This window comes from Pavona decussata, unplaced genomic scaffold (assembly GCF_977016875.1).
Source record: "Pavona decussata unplaced genomic scaffold, jaPavDecu1.1 SCAFFOLD_72, whole genome shotgun sequence".
Taxonomy (NCBI): domain Eukaryota; kingdom Metazoa; phylum Cnidaria; class Anthozoa; order Scleractinia; family Agariciidae; genus Pavona; species Pavona decussata.
This window is the reverse complement of record NW_028145491.1, coordinates 3,216,525-3,239,932: the sequence shown is the minus strand read 5'-3', so window position 1 is coordinate 3,239,932 and position 23,408 is coordinate 3,216,525. Positions and strand designations below refer to the sequence as shown.

At 39.1% G+C, this 23,408-nt stretch overlaps 1 protein-coding gene and 1 long non-coding RNA gene across 2 annotated transcripts in view; both read right to left on the bottom strand.

The window, feature by feature from the left end:
- LOC146476994 (uncharacterized) overlaps positions 1-23,408 on the bottom strand; it is a 254,304-nt gene that overhangs the window by 25,820 nt on the left and 205,076 nt on the right. The window lies entirely within an intron of this gene.
- Positions 19,075-20,004, bottom strand: LOC146477017 (protein CFDP2-like). Its single transcript, XM_085113913.1, has one exon. The coding sequence runs from the start codon at positions 20,002-20,004 to the stop codon at positions 19,075-19,077; it is 930 nt and encodes a 309-aa protein (XP_084970039.1).

Genomic DNA, 23,408 nt, shown 5'->3' with positions numbered 1-23,408 from the left:
GATAGAACTATTGTATAAGAACTTTAGTTAAATTTCAATTCTAAACCATCCATGGTTTCTTTAATGGCCATGAATGGTTTCTGACCATACCACCTTGGTATTGTTCCCATTAGTGGGGATAAGTGTAAACATGAATGGTTTGGGGTAAAAAACGTGGTTGTTTTTCAAATTCACAACAATGTAATGTGGTTGGCTTTTCCTCTATTGGATATTCTATCATAACCATTAATGGTCTTTAACCAAAAATCATTAATGTTTTTAATGGTAAACTACCATGAAACTTTCATTGTGGAAATTTAAATATACAGGAATGTTTTATTGTACAGTAACCATTAATGTAGATTAAATTAACATTTATGTTTTTATTCCTGTTTTGTTGAGATCTTTCAGTGCCAAAAAACAATATAATGGGAATTAATATTCCCAGCAATGGGAATCAGTAAACATGAATGTTTTTTAAAAAAAAAACATGATGGGTTTTCAATTTCACAACAACGTTATTTTTATTGGCTTTTCCTCTTTTGAATATTGCATCATAACCATTCATGGTGCTTAACCAAAAATCATTAATGTTGTTAGAAGTCAAATGCCACAAAACTTCCACTGTGGAAATTTGAGTACACATTCATGTTTTATTTTACAGAAACCATTAATGTGATTTCATTAACATTTGTGGTTTCTCTTTCTATAATGGGAATTTAATTTCAATACCATTCATGGTTTTCTTAATAGAATGGATTAATTAGGAAAACCATTGTTTTTCTAAAAAAAACATTAATGGATTTTAAAAATTTTTTCCTGTGAGCCTTGGGCCAGGTTGTCATGCCCTTATCTCTGCAAGCAAGTGCCTCCTTCCTCTTTTCTTCCTGTTTACTGTTGGCATTTTCCACACAAAAGGTTTTGGAATCCATAGCCTCAATGATTTTCTTCGAGCATTACTTCATTTTCTGTTGGTGGGTTAGGAGCAGTGCAAATCGCTTGTTCTTCTTGTTATTTTTTTTGTTTGTATAGCCTTTTAGCAGCTTGTTAAATTGTTCCCAAACACTGCGATAATCCTGTGGCATGTCTTTAAAAAGACTGTACCAGTTGGGTTTTTCAGCCACTTTTGTCCAGCATTAGAGAAAGTGCTGTCTTGATAGCTTGTGAGAGCAAGGCAGACAGTCACTGAAATAGCTGAAATGTCAAATGGAACAGTGCCTAGTATTTTTTTTTCAGTGTAAAAAAGGAGACAGGTTTCCACTTATAAATTGTCATAATTTCTGTTTTGATATGAAAATGCACAGTTAATAAATGTAATTATATGAACTGACTCGTGATAAAATAATGCAGCAGGTTTGTTCAACCATAAATGTGAATACTAGCAACAATGGACTTTATAATATCGATATTCTCACAGTTTGACAAAAACACTCTTGGAGTAGTTTCTACTGAATGCAAGTTACTGCCTAATTTGGGAACATGAGTATGCTGTGTTGCATACCATAATCTGTCCATGCATGCATTAAAACTGCCATTTAGCTTGGCCCTTGGAGGTGGTTATATATCCTAACGATAATTTTGTTGAAAACCAAAGGTCACTGAATTGTGAAATGGACTATGTACACTGTTGGTCATTAATAGTGGTGTTCCCACAGTTATTCATGACAGAGGTCAACTTCAAGAGTTTCTAGATTTTTCCCGAGGTCAATGGACTGGTCCATTCTGTCTATGTATACAGGATAAAACAAAAATGTGTGTCCATTGATAAGAAAGGGTTTTTAGGGATTGAACTATCCTCCACGTCCTTATTTGAGCTTTAGGCATGAAAGACGTACACATGTAGCAGGTTTTATTTGTGTGGAGCGGTAACTTGAAACTTGGCCAGGGGTGCATGCTCTTCCCAGTTAGTGTTGCAGACTAAATATTTTTCAAATCGACAGTAATAAAACCAAAAGCAAACTACTACTTTAGCTTGTTCATGCCTAAATCCCATATACACGCCAGTTTGAGAAGGGTAATGATACCGAACAGTTTTAACAATGCATCCCGGGCATAGTTTTCTGATTCCCTTCCCTGTAACTGGATTTCGGGAATGATCCCTTGCTATTGTCTTCTCTGTCATTCCTGATGTCTCCTCTGTTCCTTATGATCAGCTGATGAACATCAGGATCAAGAAATAATTTGTGGAACCTAGTGTGTGTGGTGACACATTTCCACTGCCCACAGCATTTGTTCTTGTTTGATTTCTTGCAGTCCTGAGAGCCCTCAAAATGTTCTTGTTTTGAATTATGTGAAGCGGAAACTGTTGCCTGACCTCTTTTTTGGAAAAACGGGAAATCATGCTTTTTTTCCCCAGGCCATCAGATGGGTAATATGGCATCCGCATTAATTTTTTTTATGTAAACAAAAAAACCAACCAGACCATAATTTTACAAAACTTTACGCCCAGTTAACGCGCAATACGTTTTTTTGCCACCACAGAAGATGGTGAAGCAATGCAAAGAGTAGAAAGCGAGAAACAACAAGATTCAATCACAGTGACCGATCGATCCTAAGATGCGATCTTACAAGAACAAGGAGTCAATCCGAGCCCGTCTTTGCTTTTTCTGCTTCTTCCATCGCCTTGATGACTTGATATGTTATTCGTCTGATCTCGTTTTGCCAAGCAGCAGTAGAAAGTTCCATGAAAATACAGCAAATCGGGGGAACACCAGAAGCATTTTGTTTGTTTGTTTTCAACCTTTAATTTTTTCAGTTTGTTACCACACAGATGTGAATCCTTTTATTGTCATCTTACGACGTCAATGAAATTCTGTTCCACCGTAAGGAAATCAAATGCCATTCTGCCAGAAGGAAATCAAAGCTTGACACAAAATTTTGTCATTAATAGTTAGGAGGCCAAGTCGAAAAAAATTGATTTTCATAAATTTTTTTAGTAGAAGCACAAAACAGGGCTCAAAATGTTCGTTTTGGGATCTTTTCTTAGAATTTTGCTGTTTCCCTTGCTGATTTTGATGGGTATGGCAGTTAAGGGGATATTTTCGCACAGCCTCATTTCTGCTACATGGGAACGAGGCAGGACCAAGGATCGTGATAAAACCATACAAAACATCAGCAAAACCACACAAAAATTACTGAAAATATCTGTTTCGTAGATAAACACATATTAAGTTAAGATTTCTGCTTATGGTGGGTCACGTGACAAATCATAAGCTTTTTGAACATGGAAACGAGGCTGGACCAACAATTGCAAAACATCAGCAAAACCACAGGAAAAATTACAGAAGATGTTGACAACGTGCCACTAAGCATGTAAAATTTAATTTATAACATAGCATTGGTCACGTAACATTTTACTCGAGTCACATGGTCCATACCAAGAAAACAAATTTAAAAGAAGTTGGCGGACCTAAACATGTCAATAAAACTAAACAAACCATCCAGTTAACAGTTCTTTATGGTGGTCTGTCTATGAACTGTTACATGAGCCCACATGTAAGTAAGTAAAACCTTTATTTAGACACGATAAGTATTTAAACTATGCAGCTTGTGGGGTCGTGTAAATAATATTAAAGATGTTGTATTACACTCTTAAGTAGTAAAGTACACAATTTGAAGCTTTTCTTATAAAAGATTTGATTAGGCAGTATATCATAGTAGGACTGTGAATAAGTAAGTAAGTAAGTTTATTAACGTGACTAAACACTTAGCTAACCAGCTACTTTACAGGAATAGTCACAAAATGAAATAGTAATAATAATAATAAAAGGAAAAAGTAATGAAAATGATAAGCGAAAATACTGAAAAAGATGAGAAAGATACTATTTACAATGTTTCTAAGATTATTGAATATATAGTATAAAATTGTATAAAATGTTTTAAAATATATCAGCATTTGATTACAACATGTAGCGGCCGGCCAAATCCGTATCTAATATCTGTTTCTTGAACAGTCTGTAAGAGTCCGCTTTTCGGTATTCATTCGGTAGTTTATTCCACAGGTTGGCTCCTTCGTATCTGAGTGATTTAAGCCCGTACTTAGTCGTGTTTACTTTTGGTAATGTCAAGATTTTGTCTCCTCGAAGCCTTTGTCTGACAGCTTTTATAAATAAACCTGCACTACAAAATACAAACATCTGTTCTCGATATCCAGTCTGAGAAACAACTATGTTAAGCACTCCTTATCTATAACAGTTATGTTTCTGCATAAGTCCTCGCGTTTACAAGCTCTGGAGCAATTTAGAGACAACCGATCACACTTGCAACGCCTTGTAGCACAGCAAGTTCCCTCCCGTGTGCATCCAAGATATATCAGTTGTATGCATCCTGCTGATACCTGTGGCATAGTGACCAGTGTAAGCTTGAGAATACCTTCTTCACAGTGCCATCCATTCCCCTCCGGGCTAGGCAACACAGGGCAGGGTTCTAAAGCCTTCTTCCATGTAAATGCCTGAAGGTGAGCTTGCTTGATGTGAAGATGTAGGGCATCTTCAGTTGGAGGGAGTCCATCAAAACTTTTCTTTCCTCTCCGAAATGCCGCAGCCCTTTCGTTGTTGATAAGGACTTCCTTTGTTCCACAATTGAAAACCTGTCAGACAAAGGCTTCAGCATTGGAGAGGACCTCGCGATTTGGATTTTGATCTTCACCAAGACGCTCAAGCAGCCCTGGGCATGTGGCAAACGTTCTCCAAGCTGACTGATTCCCAAGGACATGGCTAGTGGTGTCACAGCTAGTGATGGCATGGAAGGCTAGCAGGCAACTCCTTTTCTCTTATACGGATCTTATGCACTGGAATATAAAGCTTCTTCTTTGCTGTCCCAGTGAACATCCAAGCAGCAGGAGAGAGAGGTTCTGTAGGTGTCCAACTAGTGGAACGAGGACATCAGTGTCGCAACACATGATGTTTACCTGCTGATAACCTCTGGTGTCAGCATCTCTTGCATGTAGGATAATTTGTATGTCAGCCTCTTCATGGTCTGAAGCCAAACATTCCAGATCTCTCTCACTAGAAGACCACACCTTCATTGATTAACTGAAGCCCCCACTCAACACCATGCTATTTTTTGAGACAGTGTTATGCAAAGAAAGTTTGCTAAAGTTTCTTTTTTCTCGTCCAGGATGATAAATCTGTCCCATTTTCCAAACATTTGTTCTCTGCTATCCACGTTCTCTTGGCACGCGTTCTGTCTTCAATGGAGTTCTTTTGATAGCGGTCAAAGACAACATCAACCCCCCTAGATCTTTCTGAAAAATTTGATGCAACATACCTCAAAGACATATCACACCACTCCCTGAATGTCTTCACTCCAGCTCGGTTCCCCATGGATTGTACGACAGCCATTCCGTCAGTTGTGCAAGTGTAACTGTGATTCAAGGGGGCATTGCTCTGCTTAATGTTTTCTTCTAGGATATGACTCAAGTCAGCCTTGTTTGAAAGAGATCTTAGCTTACAGTAGCATTTACAGTAGCTAGAGACAGTGGTACCAACGACAACTCCTTTTGCAGTAATAGATCAACATGTACATCGCGTCCGGATTCAAGAGCAACAATTACTCGCCTGAAAAGATCTCTGTCTGCCTTAACGGCAAGAGTTTTATCTCTATCCGTTGTAACAGGAACCAAATAAAGCATTTCGAATGTCTTGCACTTCTGCTGTGCAATCTTCTCATGGAACTTTGTCTTCTTGGTAATCAACCTCTCACAAACAAAGTTCTTAATGACATTGTTTCCCACAGCTTGTGCTTGAAGGAGGCCATGCTTTACTTCATCAGAAGCAATGTCACCAGTGGTGACTGCAACTAAGTCAGTTGTTAGCCAAAACACCTTGTACTTCTAGAACTGTGCAACCAGTTTACCAACATCTGGCTAATCTCGCTGCATTCATGCCGACCTGCTATCTTTGTGATCATTCTCCTGTTCACAAACAGTGCCATATATCGCTTTGTATCTTCTGACAGCTTTGCTGTCTCGTTGTATGTGAGGCACCAGCAATCCCTTTCTGTGGGAAATCTGTTCGAGTGCTTCAATCAGAGACACATAAGCATCATCTTTATCTTCATTTTATCCATTTGAAAATCACTTAGCCTTTTGAGAGACTGAACAAAGGAAACTTTATCTCTAAGCGAGTCCAGAGGTTGTTTTCTTTTTTTTTTTTTTTAATTTTTATTTGCAAAAAAACACACAGTTACATACAAAAATAAACTAGACAGTACTTACGCACTTACACTTTGTACAATACTACAATTAGCTTACTCACTCGCTGGCCCGCTAACACACCATTCACAACACTCACTCACTCATCTCATGCTCTCATGCACTCACTCACAAAAATTGAAAGTCACACCCGTACAAGTCATATATATATTAAATTGGTCTAAGTATTGTCCATTTCTTTTTAAATATGTCTAATGTATTATTTTTCGTACAAATAAATTTCTCTATGTCATTCTTTAACGATACTTTAAATTTGTAACCACCTATATTCGGCAGTTCGTTATTTCTTCTACACCCCCATAAATAAATTTTTCCTATAAATAACAGGTAATTTAGTAAGGGGCATTCTGGTGTTAGAACACTGATTAAAATATCTCTCAACTCAAGATGTATTTGTTGTTTTGTCAGGGATAAGTAATATAATTCAAAGTCTTGCCAAAAAGTAATTGAGTAAGAACAATTATAAAAGAGATGCTGTATAGTTGCTGATTCCCGTTTGCAAAAAGAGCACAAATTGTCTGAAATATAGCCGATTTTATGTAATTTTGAATTAGTGTAAAGTATAGAGTTTAATACCTTAAACTGAAAGGCCTGAACGTATGGCTCAAAAGCAACTGAATGGGGAAGACAGAAAGCTTTTTTCAACGCCTCATCAGATAAATTAAATTCACACTTTAGTTTTTGCGCATAATTAGGGAAGCGTGCCTTTTTACGGACAAAAAGGGAATAGTAATCTTTAGATTTCTTTTTAGTTACATCGAAAAGACCACTGTCAGTTTTGAAGGATGGATTTAGGACTATGGGATCCGGTTTATAATTAGCATTTCTTAAATTGAGCAGTATGGAGTGGCGTAGACCAGTCCATTCCAGAAATTCGTCTTCTCTATGTATTTTGCTTGTAATTCATAAGAGGCGATATTATTAAGATCAAAGCGTAAGTCGCCCACAGTTCGAATCCCATTATTGAAGTACCTTTTATAGAAAACTGGTTTATTGTTTATTCGTATTTCTTGATTATTCCAAATAAAGTAATGCCAGTTAGTATCATTTGCATTGTCTTCGCGAAACTCAGACCACCATTTCAATAACTCTGCATAGAATTGAGAATTAATATTTAAGTCTTTAATATAATAATTGCAATTAAAAAGAACCAGACCACCTGTTTCTTTTAGAAGATATTCTAAATAGCTTTTCCAAACGCCTGAATTATCACCAAAGATTCTTTTCAACCAGGAGAGGCGGAGAGATTTGATCATGCTTTCAATATCAACCATTTTGAGGCCACCTCCCTCATAATTATTTATTGCAGATACTCTAGTTACTTTGTCTTTACCTTTCCATAGGAAATTGTATATCAAATAGTTTAATTCTTTCACTATATGTTCAGGGGTAGGTAGCAAAGAAGATATGTAAACAACTTATTCTCCTCTTGTTTACATCCTGTGTTATTTTCAACACTTCTTTGAAACTTGGTGTAACATTTTAGATGGTATTTACCTTCTGCAGCTATCAAATCGGTTACACCATCATCGTTTGTTTAAGTAACTATTTTGTGTCTTTTAATGTCCTCTTTTGGGCATCGAACGCATTCTTCAATGGGGCTAGTTCACTGGATAAGTCGTTGTTTTTTACCAGGATAGTGGACATCTTTGAGTCAATTCCAACAAGCATACTTCTAATCTCGGATAAACTCAGCTCTTCTGCTGCTGATTTTCTTGTCGCTCTTGTTGACTGTTGGCTGCCATGTTTTACTGTTTAGGTGCACATGGTTCTTCTTCTGTTGAACTATGGCCACTTTGTTTAACTTTGCAGCCTGCTCTTGTCATTCTGCTATCAAGTTATGCTTTGTGACAATGTTTAACGTTCTAGGAGAATATCTTGGATAAACATTTTCGAATTGCGCATGTTTTCGGTACCGCTTAGAAAACATGCCCCTTCGGGTCAAGTCCACGCATACTCTCCCCGTGTTTGTGTTGATATTTAATGGGCTGAGCGGGAAGCTTGTTATCTGCCATGGTGGCCTCCAGACATTGAAGTTACGTTTGTCCTTTATCCATTGCCTAATTTCATACTGAGAGGGAGTGGGACGAGTGCGAACATTTGCGGACAAGTAATTTCAAGATGGTGTCTCCAACTCTGCTGTTAAGAAAGAATGGGATGGGCTCGGCAAAAGAATAACTCTTAAAGTAGACTACAGCCTTGACTTTATAAAGGAAAAGCTAATGAGAGGTAAGCTGGAGTGTCTTGAAAACGATTTGTTGAACAAATTTTGTGGAAGCCTCGAGTAAAAGAGCACCGAATCAAAGGAGGAATTGATTTAACAACTCTCCGCTCGTAACGAAGAGGCTTAATTTGAGAAAAGGGGTACTCTTATTAGTAAAGAGTATAAATTTAAAACAGCGCTTCCGAGAGAAAATGTACCACCCAAGTCATCAGGATGAATATTTGACACTGGTTTGTTACTTAAAATTAGACAGCATCGCAAAGAGTTTTTCTATGGATGAAACACAGGCATACAGTCACGGTACTTTTTAATGCCTCCAAAAGCATATTGTGAATGCCCAGTTAGCGACTGTGGTCTTTGTTGTCATGCTATACTGATTTTTCTTCAGCTTAAGCATTTTACTTTGCATAAGGAGTTGCTTCTGGCTCTAATATGCACAGAAAAACTCCAAAGGTGGCACCGCCCTAACTCAGGAAAAACATGTGGAAAGTCAAAGCTGCCTCACACATTCGCCTTAAATACTTTAGAAATATGCCTGCCACTAGAAAGGCAATTATGCACAAGAGATCAGAAAAGAAAGTGGAAAGTCTGCCTGAAAATCACATAGACTGGGACAAAAGTGACTGACTGGCAAGAGATGTCTGTGAAATTTGCTCAAAAGTGGAAGACAGACTCAATCACCAAACGGATGTGGACATTTCAAATCACTTCTTAAGACTTTAAGTAACTTTAAAATAGAATCTGGAATGTATTTTCATCTCTGCTACAAAAACTCCTATTCCAACAGTGTCATACACAAAGAGCATGACTATGCAAATCAACATTCTACGTATAATGGAGGAATCCTGACCCCAAGGTTTACAAACAGGACTGAAGATATCTGGCACTGTGTGTTGTATCCTTCAGAGCAACCAGAAACTGCAGCAGCTTCGGCCCCTACCATGTGCAACGATAGTATTTTCTCTGAAAATAAAACTCAGGAGCTGTTGAGCTTACTTTCTCAATGCAGTAAAAAAGTTATAACAGTTCAGCTCCCTAAACATGAAAAGATTACAAGAATTAATGTGAGCGATTATGTTAATGTGACCCAAGGCTCTGAAGAGTGGATGGCATGTCGAGTAGGGGTCATTACAGTCAGTAAGCTGCCTTCTTTACTGGGTCTTTGTGATAAAAAAAGAATTTGACTCCTTCTGGTTTTGTGTGTGAAACAAGTTGAATGAAAGCACTTACAGACCAAAGGAGTTTAGGAATTTCGAAAGGAGATAGCTGTTGAGGCAGCAGCACTGGATAACTTCTCTAAAGTTTCAGGTATGAGCAATTGCAGTTGAAGGTCTCATAAGCAGACACTGCGAAACTGAGAAAGCATCATTAATTAATGGAAATGATCCTTGTGAGTGGTTAATTATCGACAAGGCAGCAATTAGCACTGGCTGCTTATGAGGCTGTCCAAGGGGATAGCTTGAACTCTACTATTTATTCAATAAACTTATGAAATAAACAATGGGATGTTTACAGTAGTTCCACTTTCAGCTGCTCTGCTAACAACAAGGTAACTCTAGATGAGTGATGTCTAATTTTTCACTTTATCAAACCAATTAAAAAATTTAAGATAAATTAGAAGTATTTTAAAATTTAAATTACTCGCAGTTATCATTGATAGCACCTTCCTGTGCTGAAATATTTTGGAGAATCAAGATGCAAGAGTCAGTGATAGGGAGATTGACATTAACCCAAACCTCCTTCTAGAGTTTTTCCATCAAATTCTTTACTCTGCTTTACCCTACCCTTGTGTAGGAAGTTGTAGGAGGCTAAATAGGGGATGTAACATTGACCTAACAAGCGTTTATATTTAATGTTTTCAAATTCCAAAAGTTGGTTTTTTAAGCACCCATTTGATGCTAATTATGGTGCAAGCCCTGATAGGCTTACTGAAGCATTTTCCATTGGAGTCAAAACAAGAGCTGGACATTCTGATTCACCCTTGAAGAAAATTACAGGAGCTCACTTGGTTCAAGCTAACCTTCAGATGATTTGCACAGAAGGCTAAATAACATTCTTGCAGTTCTATTTACCAGAGAGAAAAGTGGCGAATTTTTTTTCATCAAGAGAAATGATCCCTTAATGAATATAATTAGAGATGTAACAGACCATATCCTTCAAAACACTTTATTTGATTCTTGGCATTACGATGGGCACCCTCTTTTTTGTAAACTAGATGAAAAGCATATGGACAATACAGCTACCTTTGAAAGATTGCAACGACTCAGACCATGGATTAACCTGTTAGCAAAAGATAAGAAAGAACTTTTGTTCCTTCAACAGGGCTTATTAAATTTGCATAATAAAATATGTTTCTGTGAGTGCTTTGACTGTGGAGGAGTAGAATGCAAAGCATTACTTGAGAATGCAAGGTCACGTAATTGAATTCATGTAAAGTTAAACATTGGAACATCAGTAGCAAATCTAGTTGCAGTTCTCCTACTTCATCTGTCCTCTATCTCCTTTGGGCTAATTGTTTTTTACTCGGGCCGTAAGGCACCGAGTTAACTTCTGGGTCGCTTTCTTTTTATTTGTATTTTTTTTCGTGCCGTGATTGTGCAAGACAGATGAATAAAAAATTTGACTCTGGAATTCACGAAGAAAAGTACCTCAGGAAGTCTTAATGAGTACTTATAACTTATTTCTGTCCAGACCTGTAAATATCTGCTCTTGAAGAGTGATGACGGAAAGATTTGCGAAAGTTTGGGTTACATGCGTTCGCCACGATATGTGAAACCGTAAAACACTTAATGTGGCCTACACAACATTCTCTTCTTCATTGTTATTTTGATTCAAGATGGTGTTGGCTGTGAAGCCTTTGCGAACGGTTGCTTTCAGTGCATTGAGGGTTCTGGAGCTGTTACAACAAAAAGATCAAAGCAATAATAGCATGTTGAGAAGCAAAGAAAGGGATCTGTATCGTCAGCTGCAGCGTACAAGAGACAGATCAAGGTACATGTACGAGTTGAGTGTAATATGTATTGCGTGACTGTGTTATTGCGTAAGCATATGTCTGAAATGTAATAAATGTTATTTATCTTTCAAAACCTTGCTTCTTGCTTCGAATAAATGTCTGGATTTGTATTTGGGTATAGGGAGATCGCTATATTTAAAGGAAAGGGGTTTTGGGGGCTCCTAACCAAACTCCAAAGTTGCTGTCGTACCCATGTCATCAAGAACCACAATGCTGCAGGCATGGTGAGAGTAGACAGCAAGACTGGCCTCTGACTTCAAGGGTAAACTTATCTTTATACAGGGAAGGTTTTTGGCCAGTGGGATCATGGCATGCATTCTTGTGCTCTGAGTATTCTCATTGTTGAAAATGGTTATCAGAGAGGGCCACAGCAAAAGGCGTACTTTTAAATTTGATCCTAGAAACTGCCAACATAGCTGATAGGAGAGTCTTCCAAAAAAATCTCCTGGATATAGGTCAAGCACATTAATTTAAACAGTGAAGGGATTATGGAAATAATTATTGTTAACTGATGGCCAATTATTTTGTTGGCTTGTTCGTAGTGAGGGAGATTTGAGTGTTATGTCATAACAACAACAACAAAAACAAAACAAAAAAGCCCACTCCCCACCACCACCCCCCCCCCCCCCCAAAAGAAATAATAATAATAAAATGAAATAAAGTAAAATATGTGGTATTATTGGCATAAAAAATGGCTTTGCTGTTCTTGGTTCTGTTTTTTTTCTGAAGGCCAAAGTAAAAACCCACAGATATCAACATCCAACATAAGAAAGCCAGGGCTATTTGACAGAAAAAAAAGCTAAACAGAATAGAAAAACAACAAACACGTAGTATAAGTATAAAGCATGAAAATGTTTGTGGGGTCATGTAAGATAAAAATTACAAGATAGAAAAAAATTAAAATGAAGTTCATGTCGCTGAACAAAAACAAAAAATAAGCTGAGGTTAAAGTATTTTGGCTCTTAATTTAAAACACCAAAGAAAAAAGACATTAAATCTCATTTCTGGTAGAATCTCCAAGAATAATTAAGGTATATCTGTGGAAAGGATGGTCATTCTTTCATAACTATAATATTTCAATTTTATGTCTGTGAACAGTGTGTTTTTGTGGGAAAATACACAATACTGTTACAGCACAGTGTTATGCTGGCTCTTCACACTCAACATGTAAAATGATTACAATTATAGTGGCAGTTTTAAATGAGATCAAGAGGCTGGTTTGCTTGTTTCACTCAGATTCACACATCCTCATTGATCAAGGAACAAACATTATTGAAATAACAAAAATGGGTGAGATATGATGCAAGCCTACTAGGGTTTCCTCCTTAGCTGTCCTCCTAAACTTTCTTATTAATCTTTAGTTTTCCAGCTGCATTTAAGGGCTTTAGTTATGGTTGAATGTTACTTGGACTGTGGCTTTAAAATATTAGGCACCTCATGATTACTTCATTTACTGCTTGAAAGTTGTTGTAGAATGAGGAAGGGATGTAACCAGGTAATACCTGGTAGATTACAGCCCTGTAGTATTGTAATATTGCAAATATTCGGTAGATTACAGCTATAGCTACCCACATTTCAACTGAAGTTAATTATACATCATTTTAGTTTTGTCAAAGCTTTATTGAACTATAAAAAACGAGTTTAATAGTTCTTTTTTTCTTGACTCATTATGCAGCTTTGATTGATACTTGCGAACACCATACAGTCCCATACACGCCACCAACATAACATCAACATGTACTGGTCTGGAGTTATCCATCCTATTCAATAATTTGTTGCTCAAGTGCTTCTGCGAATAGTGATTAGGTTCTGTTTACTTATCCCAAATAGAAAACATACCCAGAATATTAAATAACCATATGTCTTCCTCCAATACAGTTGCTGAGTAAATGCTGGAGTGAATTCGTTTCTTCTTCGGCTTTACATGTAAATCCCAGGCTTGAATGAGCTGTTCGCGTGTCTTCGAAGCGTATTCTTTGCAGTCATACGACTCCAAATCCACCGCCAAGGAAATTATAATCCAAGATATTTGGTAAAATTGTCCTTTAGATCGCTTTTCACCAAACTGGATGGCGAATCTTACAAACAATCTTGCCCATTCACTTACTTTAGGACTTACGATTACTGAGGTTTACTGAGTTCTTGCAAGGAACGCATGATGTTCGATGCGCGTATGACGTCACACAAAGATCTCATACAAGCAACCGCATTTTAGAATGACCACGGGCGTCACTTTGCCGTCGGAGTAATGGCGGACGGGTTTTGGCTGGTTTTCGGCCACTTATTCCCAGGATCAGTAAGCTTGTATAAAGCTAATTAATAGCTATTTTTGCAATTACGAACTCATTAAATAGATTGGAACACGAAAAGGGCAAAAATAGAAGTAAAAATTTTCGTCGTAGTGGCACTTTAAGGTTTACATTGCATTCCAAAAAAACAAAGAAAACGAATGTGAAATCTACTTAGATTACATGCAAAAATACACACACAGTTGTTAACGAATTAATCTTGCGTAGTTTGTTTGTCGCTACTTTTTCTCAAGTTTTGGCAGCGTTTGCCCATGCTCATTTTACATGACTCCCACATGCTGTTAAGTTCCTCTTTATCCCTGCACTGGTAGGCGAAGCTCCTTGTCACTTCCGCTGAAACAAAACAAAATTCTTGTTGAGTACTCAAGTTTAGTAATACTCAAATAATCCCGCCAGCTACACAGGGCATTACCCAAATAATACACAGGCTGAAGCATACCGAATTTAATACCTCTTCCTTACACATTTCCATTTCCATTTTCTTCCATATCACATTTACACATGTCCATTCTTACAAAAAAGCGTTCTTCTACCTCTGATCATTTTTATACAAAGGAATCTCGCATTAACGGGATATTGTACGGCAACTCTTAAAAATATTGCTAGTGGTAGCTAAATCTGCGTTATTATGTAAGAGTTAAGTTTCTCTATTTTTTCTTTTCCGTTTTTCCAGCGTGTTTTGTAATTTTTTTTATTTTACTTTATGTTCTCGTACTCGTCTTGTCTCACCTCGACGAGCTTTGTGGCTATTTGCGGGACAAGGAACTTTTTTTCTGAATTTGTAAAAATAAATTGTTGTTTGAATTGAATATTGAAGGATGAAAACAGGTGTAGTGTTGTTAGCTTACCTTTGATTGCAGTAATAATTCTGTGATCCAGAGGAGTGAAGTCCTTGGTGCCATGAACTGTGGAATTCGTAAGGACCTCCTTTGAAAATAGCTTGTCGACGAGCCGCAGGGCCATAACGGTTGGATTCGTCACTGCCGTTACAAAATCAAAGTCCACTTTTGCTAACTGGACCTCTTCAACTCCTCCGACTTTGATTTTCTCTGATAACTAGAATAATAAACAAAACACCAGTGAACAATGTGTTTCGTCAAATTGCGAGGACATAGAATTCCTGAGGTTGTTCGAAAGCCGATTAACACTAATCTATAATTAAAAGTTAATCAAGGTTTTCATCTCACTCTTTAAAAGCCTAATTTCAAGCTAAAGGTAAAGGAAAGTCTAAGTCAAAACTGAGAGCCAAAACTCTTTTGGAAGAATCTTTATTGATTAGTTATTAAACTCGAAACAAAGTTAACGTTAATCCAGGATTAATTACCTTAATCGGGCTTCAGATGTCAAGAAAATTTCAGTGAACATAAGCCATAAAAACTTTCATACCTACGGAATCAAAGTCCGTTTGTCGAATTAGCTCGTCCAGCACCCAGTCAGGTTCTGTTATGCAAGGCGTGTGATCTAGGTCACTCTTGTCTCAGCAGGTTTCTGTCTGAAGGGCATAGGTGGTGTATAGAGCAGCTCTGGTGTTGCTGTGGTGCTACACTGTGATGCTCGGAAGGCTGTGTTGTGACTAGACTCAGCAGTCTTTCCAGCCTGGCCTCCTGTTTTGCATACGAACACTCGAGCCGCTCTAGAATCGTCCTTACTAATCGAAGCTCGTTCACTGTCTGGTCGTGCTTATTTGAGCCGCTGTTCTTGCCAGTGCTAACCTGAATAAAAATAACTGCGTATGACTGAAGACTTCAGCGTAGTAATTTCTGAATCCAAGTTGGGCGTAAATCGGCAACTGTGTTTGGTACACTACTTCACGGGCACAGCCATCACCATACGCTGTCGAAGCATCGTACAATTTCTGGTTTAGACCGTATACTAGAAATGCAGTTGCCTGGTGCTGGCAAGCAACATCAGTGGCAGATGATATTAATAATAATAATAATAATAATAATAATAATAATATTTAATACTTATATTGCGCTTTTATTTATAAAATACTCAAAAGCGCATTACAATATTATTATTAACTAAATTAAAAACCAGTAAAATTACCTGATAAAATTACAATATTTAAAAATAAATGAATAAATAAATAATCAACTAAAAGCCTTCTGAAATAAATATGTTTTAACGGAGCGTTTAAAAGAGTCGATTGATGTTTCCTGTCTTATTGGCAGAGGAAGACTGTTCCATAAAAAGGGGGCACCCATCGATAACTCGCGATCCCCCAAGGTCTTCTTTGTTCTTAGCCTAGGTCTTTCTAACAATATACCATTATTGTTACGGCGTAGTTGGTAACATGAGTCCGGTAAGACAGAGACAAGATCCTTAAGATAGCTAGGCGCAACACCGGGAAGAATCTTAAATGTAACAAGGAGAATCTTAAAATCTACGCGCAAGCGCACTGGTAGCCAGTGGAGTTCTCTTAGCAAAGGAGTAACGTGACAATACTTAGGTGCGCAGTAAACTAATCGAGCACTGGCATTCATGACTCTTTGAAGTTTCTTAATTTGATACTCAGGAGCACGGTACAATAAACCATTACAGTAGTCAAGCCTGCTTGTGATGAATGCGTGAACAAGCCTCTCGGTTGAATCACGAGACAAATACTTCCTAATGTGCCGGATATTGTACAAATAATAAAACGCGCTAGCACAAGTCTTAGACACATGAGTTGACATATCCAGATGAGAATCAAACCGGGTGCCCTAATTGCGCACTGAAGAGACAGGCGATACCTCAGCTTGGCCAATCTTGATCTTGTCAACGGAGACCTTTGATAACTGTCGTTCCATGCCAATGATCAAGAACTCAGTTTTATCGTCGTTTAGCATTAACTTATCATCTCTCATCCATGCACGAACGTCACGAATACAGTTCTCGATCGCAATCACAGCATCAGCCTCGCTGGTCTTATCAATGGGATTAAACCATATATATAGCTGCATATCGTCTGCATAGGTGTGAACGGATGGCAGATGTGTTTTTAAGATGTCAAACAGCGAACTCGCATAGATGGTAAATAAGAGGGGACCCAAACAAGAACCTTGTGGGACCCCGCAACTCAGATTAAATTTATCAGAGAGCGATCCGATTTTGATGCCAAAATTCAATCTTTAAATTTGTCCACCATTAGGAAGCTTGCATCTTGAACACCTTGTAACTCTTGCCGACTTAGGAAATGGTCACTCTCTGCAAACTCTAAGGCTGCAGCCAGACCATAAGCCTTGCAGACATCTCGAATCCCCTCCCTAACTTGAATTGGGTTTCTCCTGGAATTTCCTTTTCTTGAAAATCTCTGTTGACAGTTTTTTCCATTTCATAAACTCCAGCAAGATGTAGTGGAGACCAGATGACCCATGAACTGTAAATGTTGCTTCACAAAAGTAGACTTTATTGTGAAGGTCACCTGGACAAAGGCCAACCCATTGGTAAGATGCTGATCTTGACATAGCTGCATTGTTGGTTTTGCATGTCCCTACATCTCCAATCACAGGCGTCACAAAACCAGAACAGGTACGATTTACGACCATCTCAGACTGACCAGCAACAGCATTGTGAATGTTGTGGCGTCCCTTTACAAATGCACTGTCCAGTTGACGGATCAGGTCATTCTCTTCGTCTTATTCTCCTTGATCTCCATTGAAGAGTTGCTGAATTTCACCAAGTTGGAAAGTATTGGCCATGCACATTGGTAAGGGAATGCTTGTAAATAGTGGACCAGTGTATCTTGCTCCTGACTCAACCAGAAATTTGCACAAGTCATTGTTCTTGTGAAGGACAGAAAGACTGAGGGGAGTTAACCCGCAACCTTCTCTGAAATTCACATCGAAGCCCAAATCCACTAAACATTTAGCAAGACTTTCATGCTTTTGTTCCACTGCAACGTGAAGTAAGGATCGTTTCAGATGATCTGTAACAGTCATTATCCGCTTGTTGTCAGGATTCCTGACAAATGACGAGTACTGCCCTACACTGTTTGAACTGATTATGTCTGACAGCTTTGAAGAAAAGGAATTGAAGATATCCCAGAATGGCTTATCATCTGTTTCAAAGTGCCGCCGTTCATTCTCCAGTGTTGTAGAAGATGAACTTTCAGTTGGTTCCTCGGAACTGTCATCTTCACAACCTTCATATCATCATATATCCTTTTCGTGCCTCGTGGCACATAGGGCCTTCACAGAGCTTCTCCACTCCTCTCTATTGGTTGCTGCGGTCCGCACCTCCTCCCACGATCTCCAACCTGCTTCTTGCCTTTCTTTCTCTACTGTCCGTCTCCAGGTGGTTTTTGGTCTTCCCCTTCTCCTTTTACCTTCTGGTGCCCAGCTCATGGCAACATTGCAATCATCATTGCGATCTTTCCTAAGAATATGGCCAATCATTTTCCATCTTCGAGACATCACTTCCACACTCAGTGGCTTCATGCTTGCTCTTTCCAGTAGCTCTTTGGTACTGACATGGTCTTGCCATCGAATTCGGAAGATCTTACGTAGGCATCTATTATGGAACACATTCACTGCTTTATCATCTCCTTTGTTCATCTTCCATGTCTCAGATCCATAGAGTAACACTGGCACTACCAGTGTTTTATACAGCCTCAGTTTTGTTTTCCTCGAGATGTTATTAGAGATCCAGATCTTCTTTAGTTTGTTAAAGGCACCTCTGGCTTTCAATAACCTGTTCTTCAAGTCCTTCATACCGCCTCCCTCTTTACAAACTTTCGCCCCCAAGTACACAAACTCTTCGACATCTTCAATATCCTGCCCATTTATTATGATGTTTTCTTGGTTCCTTGCATTGATCCTCATCGTTTTTGTCTTTTCTCCGTTGATTTTGAGTCCCACCCGTCTGGCCTCTTCGTCCAGCCTTGTCGTTTTATCCTGAATCTGCTGCTTGGTAGATGAAAGCAGAGCTATATCGTCCGCAAAGTCCAAGTCGTCCAGTTTTGAAGTAAACTTCCACTTAATACCGTTTTCACCACTGCCAACCGCTCTTCGCATTACCCAATCCATAACAATCAAGAACAAGAAGTGATCTTCTCCATCCATTTCTTTCTGTCTGTCTTTATGCTTCTCTTCACTTCCCTGTTCTTTTCTGCATACTTGGCCCTAAGCTGCTTCTTAACCCTTTCTGACCGTGTTCCCAGGATCTTCCTATTAATTTCCTCTCTTTGGTCTATGAGGCTCCATGACTCCTCACTTATCCACGGCTTCTTCTTCTTCCGAGGTCTACCTAAGACTGATTCCGCCACCTCTGTATATGCCTTCTTCATCACCTCAAAGTCTTGTTCCACTTCTTCGCTTTCTTCAACTGCTGTTTCCTCGTTCTCCAGGACTTGTTACCTATTTTGCAAGGCAACGTTAAACTGCCGTAACACCTCTTCATTCCTCAACCTTGCTGTATCGTACTTGACTCTACATCTTTTCTTCCCTGCTGTTTGTTTACTCAATCTCAACTTGACTACTGTACATACAAGATGGTGGTCGCTTCCGATATCTGCAGACCTGTATACTCTCGTATCTTTCACCGAATTCCTAAATCGCCTGCTGATTAGTACATGGTCTATCTGGTTCATGGTATTCCCATCGGGGGAAACCCACGTTACTTTGTGGATGGTCTTATGAGGAAACAATGTCCCTGTTATAACTAGTTCATTCATATCACACATATCGCAAAGCCTTTCTCCATTATCATTTCTTTGCCCCAGCCCATGTTTACCCATCACACTTTCATACGCCCAGTTGTCGTTTCCAACCTTAGCATTCATGTCCCCCGTGACAATTAACATATCATGCTCATTGACACTGTCTAGCACATCCTGTAGCCTCCCATAGAACTCATCTTTTATCTGCTCATCTGTATCTTCAGTGGGTGCATATACATGTATGATCGTAAGTTTTATGTATTTGGAATAAAATCTGGCTTGAATAACCCTTTCGCTGATCGGAGTCCATTCCATCAGAGATTGTGCTGCATGTTTTGACATCAGTATGCTGACTCCCTCTCTATGGTTGTCATCATCTCTTCCGGAGTAAATGATGGTTTCACCCTCTGCAAGTCGCATTGTTCCTTGTCCTGTCCAGTGTGTTTCACTGATGCCCATTACGTCTATACCTCTCTTTGTCATTTCTCTCGCCGCCTGTGCAATGTTGCCACTCCTGTAAAGCGTCCTTACGTTCCAGTTGCCTATCTTCATGGTGTATTTAGGGTGTATCAGTGGCTTGATCAGCCCGGAGGCGTCCTGCTGGCTTTGGCTCCCGTGCGTCATTAACTCTCTCCGATGAGGTACTGCCACAGTTCCCCTTTGAAATAGTGAATTCACTCTGCTTCTGGTTTCTGTAATAATTGTTTTTTTTACGGAAGAGGGTTATCAGCCCTCTGCCCAACCCCCAACCTGGAGGGCCAGTGGGATCACTCTTTGTCTGGCCCCTACCCTTTGACCTGTTTGGCATGGGTGTCCCTGCCAGGAGTACAAGACTCCAGCCAACATAGCTCTAGGGGTCACTGGAGCACGCAAGCCGCCTCACCACGACAAGGTGGCGATCCCAATCAAGGCGGCTTCACAACCTTCAGCATGCTCAAATTCCTCTTGAGTCACTTCATCAAGCTCCCTCTCTCTGGATCGCAACTGCCTTTCTAATTCCCCCATGTGGCTCTGATGGTTGTATTGACTGATGAGCAACTCAAAGTGCGATCGAGTGCAATGGACATCAAATGTGCCAGATACAGAGTCAAATGGAAGGTCCCTTGGGCCTTTCTTTTCGTTCGGCAAGGAAAAGTCAGGAGCCAGTTGGTCCAGAATGCTCATTGTTCCAGCTACTGTGCTGTTGTTTTCAAGTGACAGTGGGAGGACTTGCAGGTTGCTCCTAGCTTCAGCTCTGGATGTAACAAAATCTCTCTCCTTTGGAACTTTAATTTTGTAATTAGACTGAGTTTGAAAATTAGCATTTGAAATAAATGAATTTAATTCCAATTCAGCCACGTCCCTGAGCTTTTCCCTGTTTGGTGGTATTTTGTTCAATGCTTTGTCAAGAGCTTCCAGCAGAAATGCATCCACAGCATGAGCAAAGAAATCATTCTTTGCCTGGCCACTTTGAACTAAAACATAATTTGGATCCAGTTGAAAAGTTTTTTTCTGGGCATTAAGTCAAGAATTCTTGTCCTGAAGTAGTTTCTCTTGTCCCACTGCATTTGGAACTCAGACTGCTTGCCCAGTAAAGTTCCACATTGTTGGGCCAATGTATTTAAAAAGGCGTATATGCTTGTGCTTTCCTCTGTACATGTTGATATTGTCAAACATAAGCATGACTGGCATGTCAACAGGTGTTTCTTTGGCAATCTCCTCTTCCCACTTTGTTTTACGACTGTCAAAGAATTTCATGGCCCTCTCCCAGCTGATTGTCAGGCCCAGGTAGTTAAGCATTGTAATAAATCGCATACCAGCTCCAAAGGATATACACAGGCAGGTGAACATCACTTTGAAGGTCATTTTCAATCTTCTGGCTCCTCAAACTGACCAAAATGGCCAGGCAGTGAACTGCACTTCTAACACGCATTTCAGAGACATCTCTTCCATCGGCTTTGTGCAATAGCAGAGTGTGCAAACCATCAAAGAGGAGTGGGCATCTTTCCCTCACATTGGTTGGTAGTGAACTGAAAACTCCATCAAAGTTGATTTCTGACAAGTTTTGGGACTCCATGCCAATGTTGAGCAAACCGATGAATGTTCCAATTACTTCATTGAGTTGGACTTTATCATTCACACAGAGTGCTTCACAGGGTGACTGACGATGTAGCAGCCACTGAACCTCTTTCTCGTACAGCGTTTCCAATGTGTTAGTTAGCTCTTGGATCTGCAGTTGCAATTTCTGTTGCATGTCAACTAAGGCGCGGACAACATCCTTTTGAACTGTTGCAGCAGGCAACTGGATATCTAGTCGGTGAACCACTGCGTCCAGTTCAGCAGACATACTGGCAATGACTTGCTTGATGTTAGCAATCTCTGAATTTTCCTCCAATGATAAGGATGATTAACTTCCCGATAATGAGAAGGAAAATTTCCTTGCAACATTTTTGTATGCTGTTACTCTTTCTTTCCGTGAGGAACCCTTTCTAGAGACCAATGACTTTCTGAAAGCATCTTTCATGGCATTCGTTGCCTGGGCCTTTTCTGAAGGGTCCAGTTGAAGAATTCCAAAACGGCACTTTGAAGAACCTCAGATCCTACCTGTTCGTCAAAGTGTTCTTGGAGAATACTGACATATGTTTGCTTCCGTAACTTGTAGAAAGCACTAGAAAGCTTTTGGGTGGCTTGAGATTGAGGCTTTTCCGAAGTACCTGTTTTAGAAACATAACGAAAACATTTACAAAACTTACAGTACTCATTAAATAAAAGTTAGTGTCGTCGCAAACGCGTTAACTTGTACACAAACCAAACATTTTAGGAAACAAAGCAAGTACGAAAGGTAAGGTAAGGTGACTGAAAATAACATAAAATAACAGACAAAATAAATTAACAATGAAAATGACAATGACAATGCGAATAGAAAATGACAAACGAAACAAACGACGAATACTTACAAGACGAATGTGACGACAAGAAAAACACTTAGAACTTGGAACTTGACTTAAAGGCTAGACTTAAAACAAAACCGAACTTAACTAGAAGGACTTACGCAATATGAGCAGCAAAACCAAACTAACAAGTAACCTTATATAGCACTATGCTAAATAAAATAAATGAGTACGAAAACAACCTAAAAAAACAAAGAAGACTAATGAACGAGAAACTAAGTTCAAAGGGCAACGGAGTGAAAAAACTAATAAACGAGGAACGAAAAACAAGAACGCTAATGACCTATAGAAATACGTTATGCCGACATACAAAACAACAAAATCTAAATTTTCGCCCCTACATTCCAGCCCCTAAATGGAAAGGCGGAAACTTTGCGTTTACATACATATGAAACATTATGAGGCGCATGGAACTAATAGATAAACTAACACTAAAGAATTAAATGTCTCTTTAAATCTCTAAGACTGGGAAGAAATGTCATATACGTGGTAGACTTGGAAAAGACTTGACTTTCTATTCAATTATAGTGTTCCTTCTGAATGTTCACAAGATTCCAAAAGGCATAGCTTGGAGATGGGTCGAAGTAAAGTTGAATTCTTTGTCCGAACTTTCACACGACGGACCAACTGATGGTTGTCGGGAAAAACTTCTGTGATACGACCAATCGGCCACATATTCCTGGGTGTAGATTCATCAACAACTATAACGATATCCCCAATTGCAAATTTTCTTTCAGGTTTGGACCACTTCTGCAGAGGGAGATATTCTTTTTTCCAACGTTTCCAAAAACATCCGCCGAATATTGTACCTGTCGCCATCTTCTTCTTGATAGGGTGTCGTTTTTCTCAAAAATACCAGGAGGAAGAGGCGTGTCTTGACGAAGAAGAAGCAAATGATTTGGTGTAAGAGGTTCCAAATCTCTTGGATCATTTGAGACTGTCGTTAAAGGTCTTCCTTTGATGATACTTTCTGCTTCACACATCAGGGTCTGGAGGCTTTCATCATCGAGGTTCTGTTCCTTCACTAAGCCACCAATAATCTTTCGGGTCGATCTTATTAGCCTTTCCCACACACCACCATGATGAGAGGCCGATGGC

Excerpts from the sequence above, each read along its gene's own strand:
- LOC146477017 (XM_085113913.1), bottom strand. The coding sequence starts at position 20,004 with ATGACGCACGGGAGCCAAAGCCAGCAGGACGCCTCCGGGCTGATCAAG.